Consider the following 12,636-nt stretch of genomic DNA (forward strand, 5'->3'; position numbering starts at 1 on the left):
GCAGCCACAGGGCGCGGTGTGGGGTCAATGCCTGCTGCCCGCCGTCTTGAATCCTAATAAGTTTTGAACGAGGGCCCCTCGTTTTCATTTTGCTCTGGGCCCTGGAAACTGGAGCCGGCCCTGAGCACAGCTGTGGGCTGCCCGGCCCCAGAGCCTTTGTGCAAACAAAGTACAAGGAGGGGTGTAAAGCGAGCAAAGCGACGCCCATCTGCCGGGCGTCCCTCCCAGCATGGGCCCTGGGGCTCCTCTCGCCATCCCAGGCTGGGGTCGCGCTGTGTGCACAGCAGAAGTGGGGCCGTGCACCCCCAGGCCCCTCCTTGCCCCAGGGTCTGGGACTCCCCGCCACCCCAGCTCGGGCCCTGCTCTGGAGCCCCGTGTGAAGGCGCACGCTGTCCCAGGAGGCAGTGGCATGTTGACCCCGTCAGAGAAGCAGTGATCCTCCACACCCTCTGGACCCAGCGGGCCCTCCCACGGAGATGGGCCTGGCCCAGAGGCAGGTGGTAAAGCCAGGCAGAGTGCGGCCCGTCTCTCCCATCCACACGTGCCCCAGCCCGGAGGGTCTGAACGGCCCCATTCCCGCTCCCCCTGGGCCAGGCCCCGCTGCGCTCCGCTCTGGTCCTCTAAGGAAGCAGGAATCCCGCACGGAGCCCCACAAGCCAGTGCCCTCCAGCGGGAAGGAGGCTGTCAGGGCTGGGGCTGGCGGGGGAGGGCGGAGGTCACCTTGGGGTGGGGCAAAGGGCACAGAGAGGAGCTACCTGGCTGTGGGCGATGGATTTCCTGTTTTGTACGAGGCCTGGTGGGTACAGAATGCGAGGGGCCTGGTGGGGGGCACCGAGGAGTTCTGCCCGCTCTGCGCTTCTGCCCAGGCCAGCCCTGTGGCCACTGGGATCCTCAGCATCCGTTCACCAGACCACTTCTCCACATCCAGCCGGCCTCCGCGGCCGCGTCCTGGCCAAGCCTGGCTGAGCAGCAACCCCACACGGCACAGAAGCCGGCTCTGGTCGGCTCAGGGTGATGCGGCCGGCTGCGTGGTAAGCCCTGGAAATCCGGGCTAATGCTGGGAAATCCAGCCGCCGGCTCACCAGAGCGGCACAGCCGGCTCCACGCTACCAGCACCCGCACCCGCACCCGCACCCGCACCCGGGGAAGCAGGCACAGCAGAGCACCTGCAAATTGGTTTGCACACATGCATGCCCACAAACACACACACACACACACCTGTACACTCCTGCATCTCTGCATTCACACACACCTGAACTCACAACCTCACACTCACCTGACTCAGACACACCTGTGCTCACACACACGGACCCTTCGTGTACCTGGTACACAGTCGGGTGTGCATACACACAAAGACACATTCACACATCTGCACACACACGTCACCTGCACACTCCACTTACACTCACATTTGCACATAATCTGCACACCCATGTACACACACCAGCAGCAATGAACCCCTGGGCACACTGCCTTCCACTCCCTATGCACACACGTGCACACACGAGCACACACACGGCAGCCAGGCCTGCAGCTCCCGGGGGCGTTTTGTCGCTGCCACCTGACAGCGCACAGCGGCCCAGGGTGTCTGCGCCTCTCAGAAGCCTGGTGGTCTGAACCCCCAGGACTTGGAGCTCATCTCCTCACCCTCCTCATGCAGAAGCCCAGGGGAGGGGCACAGCCCAGGCCCCACGCAATCAGGGTCGAGCTGGGCGCTGTGGGCACACACTGCGGGAAGCCAGCTGCTGTGGGACCTGGGGCAAGGCCCTGCTGCTCCGGGGCCTCAGAGCAGACCCTCTCAGAGGCTCCTCTTCGTAGTCAGTGCTGAGGGGAGCCTCCTAAAAAGGGAGACATCAGAGGCAGGGGGCGGGGGGTCACCTGGAGAGATGGTGGTATTATCGAGGGAATTCCTCAAGCTGCCAGCTTCCTGGAGTGTGGGGTGGCCCCCTGCTGGCTTTGTGGGGCTCCCTAGTGCTGCAGGGCGTGGGCCACCGCCTGCACCTGCCCTCAGCACGGAGGGCCTCCCACAGGCGTGGTGGGCGCTGGGGACCTGGCTCTCAGCACGAGTGAGGCCTGTGGCTGCTCTGGCTCCGGAGCGGCCTGGCGCCAGGCCTGGTCTCAGACCTCAGGGCACTCACTACCAGCCCCAAGGTCTGCCTCTTGGAACCCCGGCCCGCAGGGCCACCCCTGGAAGACAGGCCACAGGCTTCCCTGGGTCTGGCCCGGCATCAGAGTGGAGCTGTTGGGGAAGAGGGCGGCAGCCACCCAGGACGCCCCTAGGCAGAGAAGGTGTCCCAGAGCTGCAGGGCCAGGGACAGGAGGGGGCTCCGGAGTTAGAGTAGGGCCATGTCCAGCTGTGCCACCCATGGCTGTGTGCCCTTAGACAAGTCACTCTGCCTCTCTGTGCCTCCATGTCCTCGTGTATAAATGGGGACGGGGACAGCTACCCTCACCTGCGGTTGTGGGGTGAGCTAGTCGGTAGGTAAGGCATCTGGCATATGACAAGCACCCGTCTGCCAGGGCTTTGGTGGCAGCCGCACTGAAGCCAAGCCCTCCTCGGGCGACACCCAGGCTCACAGCCCTGATGCCCGCACAGGCTGACGACTCTCCCAGTTACATCCAGCCTGGCCCTCGCCCCTGAGGTCCAGGCTCATCTAGTCAGCCGTTGACATGACAGCTGCACTTGGCATCTAACGGGCACGTCCAGAGGACACCGATGTCCGCCCACATCGGCTCCTCTAGCATCTCCCCACCTTAGTGCACGACCCCCCTCCCTTCCCAGCCTCACACCAAAAGCCACAGTGTTATCCTTGACTCCTCTGTGTCTCCCACCCACATGCAACCCATCAGAGACAGGCCAGCCCCCCACAGACACTGCCAGAACCCCGCCCCAGCCCGCCGTGCAGCCTCTGTCGGGATTATTCCATAGCCTCCTCCTGGGAGCCCTGATCCCGGCTCACCTCCTCCGAGCCCCACCCGGCAGCCACCGGGATCCTTTTAACCCTACACAGCAACGCCTCCCTCCCACTCACAACCCCACAGCAGCTCCCTTCTCACTCACAGCAAAAGCCAACAGCCTTCCCACAGCCACTGGGTCCCATGCCATCCGCCTGTCCCCACCACCCTCCCCAGTCCCAGACCCACACAGCAGGTCAACTGCGTCTACACCATCACGTCGTGTGGTTGTTACAACACCTATAGGATGAGGAGAAGAATCACGGCCCTAATCCACAGACGAAGAAACAGGCAGAGGCCAGCCGGCTTGCCTAGGATCCCACGGTTAGACACAGAGCTCCGACCAGGAGCTGGGGTCTGGGGTCCCCATGATCTTCCATGTCGCTGGCCTCTACTTCACTGACACCCAACTCTTCGAGATAATCCCCAGTGCTGTGCTGGGACGCGGGCAGAGTCCCCGGGGCCTGGGGGTGGGTCCGGGATGGCCTACAGAGCCAGCGGGAGGCGCGGGAGGGAAGGGCCGTGGGTTGACGCTGCCAGGCCGGCTCCTAGGCAGGGCAGCTTGGGCTGGGAGAGGGGAGAAGGTGCCTGACCCACCTCCCACCTCAGGGACCCAGGGGATCCTGTGAGGCCAGAGGCAGGGTGGGCGGAGGAGGATGAAGAGAGGAATGGACAGAAAGGAAGGTGGGGCTGAGTGGAGAGGGAGGTAATGGACCGTCTAGAAAAGAATGAAGAATGAAAGACGGTGCAGCCTCCCAGGCTCAGAGAGGAGAGAGGAAGAGCAGAGAAAAGAGGAAAGGGGGAGGAGAAAGAGAGGTGGTGGGAGAGGCAGGGGTGGAGAGATGAGGAAAGAGGAGGAGGCTAGAACAGGGAAGGAGAGAGAGGAGGGGAGAGATGAGACAGAGAAAAGGAGAGGAGGCCGGAAAAGAGAAAGGGAGGGAGGAGAGAAAGCCCAGAACCTGGAGGAAAAACACAATGAAGAGAGAAGCTAGGGCAAAGCATGAAAACAAGCACTTCCAAGCCGGTGGGAGGCTGCCCCTCCTCGGCCTCACCCCACCCACCCTCCACCCCCCACTCACCTTGTCCGCCGACTGTGAGGTGCCAAAGAAGATGGGGATGAAGGCCAGCCAGACAATGCAGGTGGTGTACATGGTGAAGCCGATGGGCTTGGCCTCGTTGAAGGTCTCGGGCACGCCGCGCGTCTTGATGGCGTACACCGTGCACGTGACCATGAGTAGCATGCTGTAGCCCAGCAGGCAGATGAGCGACAGGTCCGAGATGTCGCACTTGAGCACCCCCCTGGCGAAGCGGGGGTCCAGCGTCCGCTGGTCCTGGAAGTCCACCACCGAGTGGGAGGGGTCCACCACAAACCACACGCAGATGCCCAGCAGCTGCAGCGAGATGAGGCTGAAGGTGATGGCCAGCTGCGAGGCGGGGCTGATGAACCGCGGGGCGCTGACCGACCGCTTGCCTTGCTCGAAGATGCGGTAGATGCGGTTGGTCTTGGTGAGCAGGGCTGCGTAGCTGATGCTCATGCCGAGCCCCAGGAAGATGCGGCGCAGCGAGCAGGTGCCCAGGTCGGGCTCCGCGATCATGAGGAAGGTGGTGGCATAGCACAGGAAGATGCCCGCCAGCAGCACGTAGCTCAGCTCGCGGCCCGAGGCCTTGACGATGGGCGTGTCGTTGTAGCGCATGAAGGTGACCACCACGAAGAGCGTGGCCGCGATGCCCACGATGGCCAGGAAGAGGGGCAGCACGGCCCAGGGCGAGGCCCACTCCAGCTTGATGATGGGGATGGGCCGGCAGCCCGTGCGGTTCTCCGTGGGCCGCATGTCGTAGGGGCACGTCTTGCAGGTGAAGCGGTCCACCTGGTACTGGTACCCAGTGCAGGGCTCGCAGTGCCAGCAGCAGGGCATGCCCTTCACTGTCTTCTTCCGCTCCCCGGGCTGGCAGGGCAGGCTGCAGATGGAGCGGGGCAGCTGCTGCCCACTCCCCGGCCACAGCATCCGCTCTATCTGGCAACGACAGCGTGGAGGAGTGGGCCTCAGGTGTGCCCCAGTGCCCCGGACCACCCCACGGCTGGCACCCTGTAGCCCCACACCATAAAGGAGGGGGAGGGGTTCAAGGATGGCCTGAATCACCCACTTAGTTGGCTACAAATCCAGTTTCCCGGGCCCCCAGACCTGCTGAAACCAATAGCTGGATTTAAACACGCTCCCCCCGATTCAGATACACGGGCCTATGAGAAATCCTGATCAAGTCCAAAACCCCAGGGTTGTAGGGGGCACAGCAGAGAGCAGCCTAGAGCAAGCATGTCAAACTCACGGCCCACAGGCCACATGTGGCCCACAACAAATATTTTTGTGGCCCAGCCAATATAACAGTATATAAGAAACATTTTAATAAAAATCCCATAACTTAATTTTTACAATATCCTGTTATACATAACTAGAGGCCCAGTGCACAAAATTCACGCACAGATAGGGTCACTAGGCCTCCCAGCAATCAGGGCCAATCGGGGTCTTCCGGCTGCCGGCTGGGCCTTCCTTTGTTTCACGCCACCCCCTGGTGGATAGTGCACGTCATAGCAAGCGGTCGAATTCCCAGTCAGTTGAACTCCTGGTCAGTTGAACTCTAATTTGCATATTAGCCTTTTATTATATAGGATCCTACCTAATAAAACAGTAATATGCAAATTGACCACACCTTTGCCACACCCACCAGCCACGTCACACCCACCATCCAATCAGAGCGAGAATGCAAATAAAACTGACCAAGATGGCGGTTAATTTGCATACATAGGCAGCCTGAGCTGACCCCCTGCGACGGATTGCAGGGAGCTGGGTGTCCGCTCTGGCACCAGACTGAAAGCCTCCGCCTGGAGCCGGAGCGGACACCCAGCTCCCTGCTTTCGATGGATGGTGGGCATGGTGGACACCCAGCTCCTCACTCTGATTGGATGGTGGGCATGGCGAGCGGACCCCCCTGCCATCGAAAGCGGGGAGCTGGGGGTTGCTTCGGCCTGGTACACCAGCAGACCCCCTGCGATTGATCACCTGGGCAGGGAGCTGGGGGTCTGCTTTCAGTCTGGGCAGGAGCGGACCCCTGCGATTGATCACAGGGAGCTGGGGGTCCACTCCTGCCCAAGAGGCTTTCAGCCTGGGCAGGCCTGGGCAGGGGCTGAGCCAGTGATCAGAGGGAGCTGGAGAGGCCTGCCCAGGACTAAAGCTTCAGCCAGAGGCTTTAGGCCTGGGCAGGGCACAGCCGGTGATTGGTGTGAACTATAGAGGAAACACCTTTTCTGACTGCACATTGGATAAGCTTCCTGTATGCCACTGGTAATATTCTTAGTAACTTGGGTAATAAGAATCCAAAAAGGTGACCTAGGGTTTTTCCGCCACACTTCTGGAGAAAAAAATGAAGGTCCACTGCTGGAGGGCTAAGAAATGTCATATCCTGCCCTAGCCGGTTTGACTCAGTGGATAGAGCCTCAGCCTGCAGACAGCAGGGTCTGGGTTTGATTCTGATCAAAGGCATGTACCTAGGTTGCAGGCTCCTCCCTGGCCAGGGCCCAATTCAGGGATCATGCAGGAGGCAACCAATCAAAGTGTTTCTCTCTGTCTTTCCCTTTCTCTTCCACATTCTCTAAAAGTCAATGGAAACATACCCTCAGGTGAGGATAAAAAAAAAGAAAGAAATCCATATCCTATGAAAGACACATCTTGAAAATGCCTAAAGAAAGTTGTCATTTTTTCTTGGTGAAGGCACTGGAGTCCATGTTGATGAAAACACCTTGGTGGCTGCGGTGACTGACAGTGGCTGCAGCAGTGGGGTGATGGGGCTGGTGCCTTCCCCTGACCAGCCCGGTTGCCTCCCACAAAGGGAGGCCAGACTGCGGCTTAGGTACGCTCCCTGTGGGGCGTGGGCCTAAGCCGTCAGTAGGACATCCCCTGAGGGCTCCCAGTATGTGAGAGGGGGCAGGTTGGGCTGAGGGATCCCCGACCCCCAGTGCACGAATTTCGTGCACCGGGACCCTAGTTATTAATAACGAACTACAACATTCGCTAATTACTAATTACTATAATTGTGTTGCATTCATATCCCTTATGGTATTTCTCTCCACTAATACTAGCAGCGAATATTTTAGCAGCCGATGGCCATGTCATTAGTCTTGGACTGACTTGTTTGATGTGCGCAAAAGGAAATATTTCACTTTCGGAGAATAAGAAAAATAGGTTTATTTGTGTTACCCTTATTAATTTGTGCAGTTATTTAGTGTCTGGTAAATTAATGTTCAAGGAAAAATATGAATTTTTATTAAAATGTTCTATTATTTTATGTTAACGATGACTCATTTATTTCAGCCCTTTGTATTCAGCATGTCTCTATCGAAATAAACCTACGATCCTATGAAAATTGAAGCTTTTGGTTTTTTTGCAGCCACATAAGCTTACACCTTGTTTATTTGGCCCGTGTTAGCCTTTGAGTTTGACATGCTTGGCCTAGAGGCACACGGCACAGCAGAGCACGCTCAGGAGGCCTTGCTGCTCAGCAGTGGCCCCCAGACCGGCAGCAGCAGCTCCACCCAGGAGCTTGCTGGGAAAGCAAAAATTCTGGTCCACCCCAGACCCACTGACTCAGAGCCTGAGTTTTCAGGAGACCCAGGAGATTCGGGTGCACGCTGGCGGGGAGAAGCGCTGCTGATGGCTCGGCCCACGGGCCTCCCGGCGACACATGAGCTGGGGTCAGCGGAGAGCAATGAGCCAAGGTTCACTCCCAGGACAGCCACTGCGTGCCCAGGGTTAGTGTTCACATCTTGCTCTAAACTAGTGCTAGTCACCATCCCACGTCTCCAAAGACACGGTCACTGTGAGCGAGTGAGCCACAGGAGGGTGGGCGCGCTCTGAGTGTCACAGAATTCTGGAAAGTAAGCGGGAGGTGCTGGGCAAAGGGAGCTGACCACTTGGGGGCCGGATTCACAGCGTCTGCTCCACAGGAAGTGACTCTAAGGAAGAGCCGATGCTTAGAGAGCAGCGGGCCTGCCCGGACAGGGGCGTCGCGGGTGCTGGGTGCTTACTCCTGGAGGAAAAAAAACAGCTGGCCCCGGAGCGAGGGGCGGGTTTCAGAGCTGAGGAACAAGGTGGGGGCGGGGGGGGGGGTACAAAGATGACCTCATGGCCAGGGGAAGACAGCCACGAGGAAGGAGCTTGTCCTATGGCTCTGGCCTGACAGGGCGTGTGGTCCCCTAGTACCACAGCAATGGCCAGGCCGGGGCCTGCGGGGACGCCGAGGCCGGGCAATCCCCGAGCCCCGGAGCCGGGACTGCGGGGGAGGGGCCTTTCCCAGAGGACTCGGGTGACGGCGGGTGTTCTGGAAAGTTCTGGCTCCAGTGGAAAACGCAGTGAATGTGGTCACCGTTCTGCTGCCAGCTGGCTGTGTGCCTGGAGAAGACGCGGCAACCTCTGAGCCTTGTTTTCTGTTCCAGGGAGCGCAGACATGAAGCCCTTTGGTACTGAGGGGGTTCCACTTAGAAGTCATAACGGAAATTCTTTGATTTCACCAGGACGTCAGCCCCACAAGGGCAGAGTCTTTGTGTTTGCTTTCCTGCCCACATCCAGCCCCGACAGGGCTGACACTCGGAGGGGGGACGGGGGGGGGGGGAGGGAGGGGGCCAGGGAATCTCTGTGGAATCTGCAGAAGCAGTCGCGAGGGCCGGCGCCGGCCGGAGAGGCCTCCTCCTCGGCCCCCTGAGCCTTGCCTGCTCTGTGGCCCCCACCGCGCAGCCCACAGTGAGCGCTCGGGGAGAAAGTGGGCCGGTGTGGTCACCTCCCCACACCCCAACTGCAGGCCGGGGGAGGGCCGCACAGTGGGAGGGGCCTTCCCTCAGCACGCTGTAGCATGGGCACCGTGCCCGCCTGCCGCCGCTGTCCTCACGGGGAGGCCACATGCTGGAACGGGAGCTGCGCACAGCAGGTGCTCAGCCAGGTGAGTCACTGCCCCCGCCCGCCCACTGCACCGGAATGAGGCACGGCTCCCTGCGGGGCATTGTCCCACGCTGTCAAGTGCCTGCCTGTCTGTCTGTCTGTCTGTCTCCGCTCAGCACCGAGGAGCATCACCATAGCAATGAGCTCCGTCCCGCCGTGCTGTGCAGCCCTTGGAACGCCTCGGGCTGGGTTTCCTCAGATCTCCTGTCTTAGAAGATGGGCTGAGTGAGATCATCGGCAGAAACTGCTCTACAGGGCCCCAGGGGCTTGTCACCAGAGAGATCATTACGGAGGGGACGCGGGACACGCTGCGGCTCTCCCAGGATGTGGAAGAAGCACGGGTGAGGCCCGACATGGACCCGGGCCCGGAGCCTCTCGGGTCCATCCAGATGTCACACTGTGCCCACCCCTCACCTTGCAAGGCAGGGGCCAAGTCCACGGGCATTTCCTTAGGGAACGAACCACAGGTCCTGTCCCTCTGCAAACACTGCTCTGTTTCACGGCAGGAGCCCGAGGCCAGAGAGAAAGCCACCAAGTCCCCATGTCCCCATGTCCCCATGTCCCGGGAACAGCTGTGAGCTGGAAAGCGTGGCTGGAGGATCCAGGAAAAGGCGGGCTTCCCGTGGGTTTGACAACGCTGGAGACAGACTCTCAAACAGCTCCCCACCTGCCACTGACTGCGCCCTTTGCCTTAAACACCATCCTCTGTCCAAACACAGCCCCCCTGCTCACCCCGCTGCCCGCACCAGCCATTTCACTCCACATGAGCCTCTATCCAGAGCTTTTTGCCCTGGAAGTGGGCGGCAGGCAGAAAGGCCCAGGCAAGGGAGAGGCAGGGGCAGACACGGCGGGGGTCCAGCGGCCCTGTCCTTCCATCTCCAGTGGGGCTCGGGGCCCTCTGATGTCTGGGAGGGGGCACGGAACAAAACCCCGACTTGGCGGCAGCAATCCCAGAGGCCAGGGCTACTCAGGGGCTGCCCCACTTGTCCCCCCGACCGAGCTGGGAAGGGGCGAGTGACTCTCCACCCGGGCGCCCCACCCCCGCCCTCCCGCCAGGCGCTTACTCGCAGGTGCAGGTGGTCAGTCCAGGAGCCGATGACCTTGTACCCAGCAGAGCCGTTGCGCAGCTGGTACTGGTAGATGTCGTAGCGGCCAGGAGCATCTCCGTTCTCGTTGAAGGTCACGGGGTTCCCTGCAATGCCTGTGGGGACCGTGGGAGTCGCACACTCAGTTTCTTTGCTGAGCCTGCACCCCAAGGCTGGAGCACTATGAGCCCAGGGCAGAGAAGCCTCCGGGGAGGCCTGAGATCGGGGAGGTTTCACCCTCTGACCCCACCCCCCGGGCCCAGGACCCCCGGCTGGCCAGGGCCACGCACCGCGCTCCCACCTGAGAAGTTGACGCTGCGGATGTACTTGAGCAGCTGGGTGCCGTCCACGGGGTCCATGCGTGGGCAGAGCCCCACGCGGCCCGGACACAGGTCCCGGTGCATCGCGTGCAGCGCGTGGCCCATGGCGTACACGGCGTCAATCACAAACTGCACCTTCCCCTCCTGCTCATACGCTGAGTCCTGCCCAATGCGCTCGCGGTCTGCAACCAAACACCCAGAGTGGGCGCCCGCCACGCCCGCCACGCCCGCCACCCTCGCTGACCGCGCAGTGGGGAGCAGAGGTGCGCAGCCACCAGGCGGCCCAGCTCTCCTGGCTCCTAGCCCACTGCTGGCTCTGCTCCCCAGGAAACGTCTGGTGGAGGCAGCTGGGGGCCCCAGGGGGTGAAAGGGAGGGCCTGCTGTTCTCCCCACTGGACCCCTAGACGCTGTGCCGCAGGCCCCACAACAGCCAGGGCAGGGGGCGGGGCAGGGACTTCGAGGTGAGGACACGGGGCAGGGTAGAGGGACAGGATGGACAGACCACCACGGAAGCCCGGGTTCCCCTCCTGAGGCCCCAGCCCCTGTGTACAGCATGGCCGCAGCCTCCCCCTCAAGGCCAGGACAGGGAATTAGCCCTCATAAGCCACCCCCACCCCACGCCACCCTGCTGGAGGGCCAGGGACACCCAGCAGGTGGTGTCCTTGCTGGGACACCCACCCAGCAAGGACAAGGCCAGGACAGCATGGCCGCAGCCTCCCCCTCAAGGCCAGGACAGGGAATTAGCCCTCATAAGCCACCCCCACCCCACGCCACCCTGCTGGAGGGCCAGGGACACCCCTTCCCAAGGCAATTCCCCGAGGGCAGCAGGGCGAGCACTACATCTGTGCCCAGCCCCCTGAGCCACGGGCCTGAGCCTCAGGACCCGTTGTGTGGGGGCCAGGTTGGGTGGGTCAGCACCAGCCCTGAACCCCTGGGAGCTCTGAAGTCACTGCGTCCATCCCCTTCCTCCCATACCTGAGAGACAGACGTGGGTGCCGGGGCACCCTGCTGCCCTGTGGTCTGCTCCACCATCCCATCCCCCACACCCAGACGCTCAGTCGCCACCCACCAGGGTGGCCACCCTTCCCGGCCTAGCTCGGGACAGATCCCCAGGGACTGCTGAGTGGAAGCTAGAAACCACGGGATCGCGGGGCTGGGTGGCAGGCCCGTGGGCTCATCTGCTCCAATTCTGTCACTTACAGATAAGAAAACTGAAGCCCGGAGAGGCGGCCGCAGGTCACAGCGCCAGCCTCGGGGACAGGATGAGCACTCCCAGCTCCAGCCCCTCCCCCCCCCACACACCCCAGACTGCACTTGACCTCAGGCCCCAGGACCCCAGCTCACCCCCGGGGGGGGGGGGGGGGAACCCTGCGTTTTTACACGGTGACGGTCACCGTGCCTGCCTGCCAGGGCTCCTATCCCTGCCTCAGCCGCCAAGACCCCGTGGCCCAGGGTGAGCCTGGCTCCCGTTTCCCCAGCCTCGGGGTCAGAGCCGAGAGTCAGTGCTCAGATTGGACAGTTTGGGGCAGATGTCCAGTGGCTCCACAGGGACAGTTTGGTCCAGAGCCTGCCACTCTGCGGTGTGGCCTCAGGGCTGGAGATGGGTGGGCCCCGAGGCTGGTGCCCTAGCCCCTCACCCCCCGCCACGCAGCACTGCATGGGCACCAGACTGTCCCGGCTGGAACCCCAGCTCCGCCCACATCTCTAGCTGTGTGACCTTGAACCCATCACTCCGTCTCTCGGGCTTCAGTTTCAGGCCAGGATCGGGACCCTGTGGGGACTAATGGGTTAATATTCAGGGCAGCAGAGAGGCCTGGTGCTTGCCAACTGCTCCAGAAGTTTGTTAGGCACCAGGTACCAGGACGTGGGGGCCCCGCCTGCCTCGGGCTCCGCACAGCAGAGCGTTGCTAACAGGCAAAGCTATTTCTAGGCCAAGGCACAGAGACAGGATGGACGTGAAAGGCAAACCTCCCAGCTTCCGCAGCGCAGCCTGCTCTGTCCGAGGCTCTGATCACAAGCTTCTAAGAGCCGAGCTGGGTGAGAAATGCAAGGAACAATCCTGTCCTCAGAGGGCCACAGAGGGGTTAGGCCCCTCACTCGCTGCCTCCTGCAGCCCAGCCTGCAGCCCCCGGGTCCTGCCCTCTGCAGCCTGAAGAAGGTAAAACTCAGCTCCCCGCAGCTCCATCCCGGTTCAAAGGGACAGAGACTGAATGATTAACCAGGAGGCGGGGGAGGAGGCTGCGGCCACCGCAGAAGGAGGCAGCCCTCCCTCGGCCAGGCGCCCCAGCGCAC

General features: G+C 61.5%; 1 protein-coding gene across 2 annotated transcripts in view; it reads right to left on the bottom strand.

Moving 5' to 3' along the window:
• The window catches only part of GRM4 (glutamate metabotropic receptor 4), a 95,781-nt gene that overhangs the window by 7,808 nt on the left and 75,337 nt on the right, over positions 1-12,636 (bottom strand). For both annotated transcript variants that reach the window (XM_054722175.1, XM_054722174.1), the window contains 3 exons: positions 10,326-10,526; positions 10,004-10,140; positions 4,035-4,970 (listed from right to left, as the gene is read on the bottom strand). In XM_054722175.1, coding sequence (XP_054578150.1) covers positions 4,035-4,970; positions 10,004-10,140; positions 10,326-10,526 — 1,274 coding nt within the window. The remainder of the gene's footprint in view (positions 1-4,034; positions 4,971-10,003; positions 10,141-10,325; positions 10,527-12,636) is intronic.

This window comes from Eptesicus fuscus, chromosome 10 (assembly GCF_027574615.1).
Source record: "Eptesicus fuscus isolate TK198812 chromosome 10, DD_ASM_mEF_20220401, whole genome shotgun sequence".
In the NCBI taxonomy this organism is placed as follows: domain Eukaryota; kingdom Metazoa; phylum Chordata; class Mammalia; order Chiroptera; family Vespertilionidae; genus Eptesicus; species Eptesicus fuscus.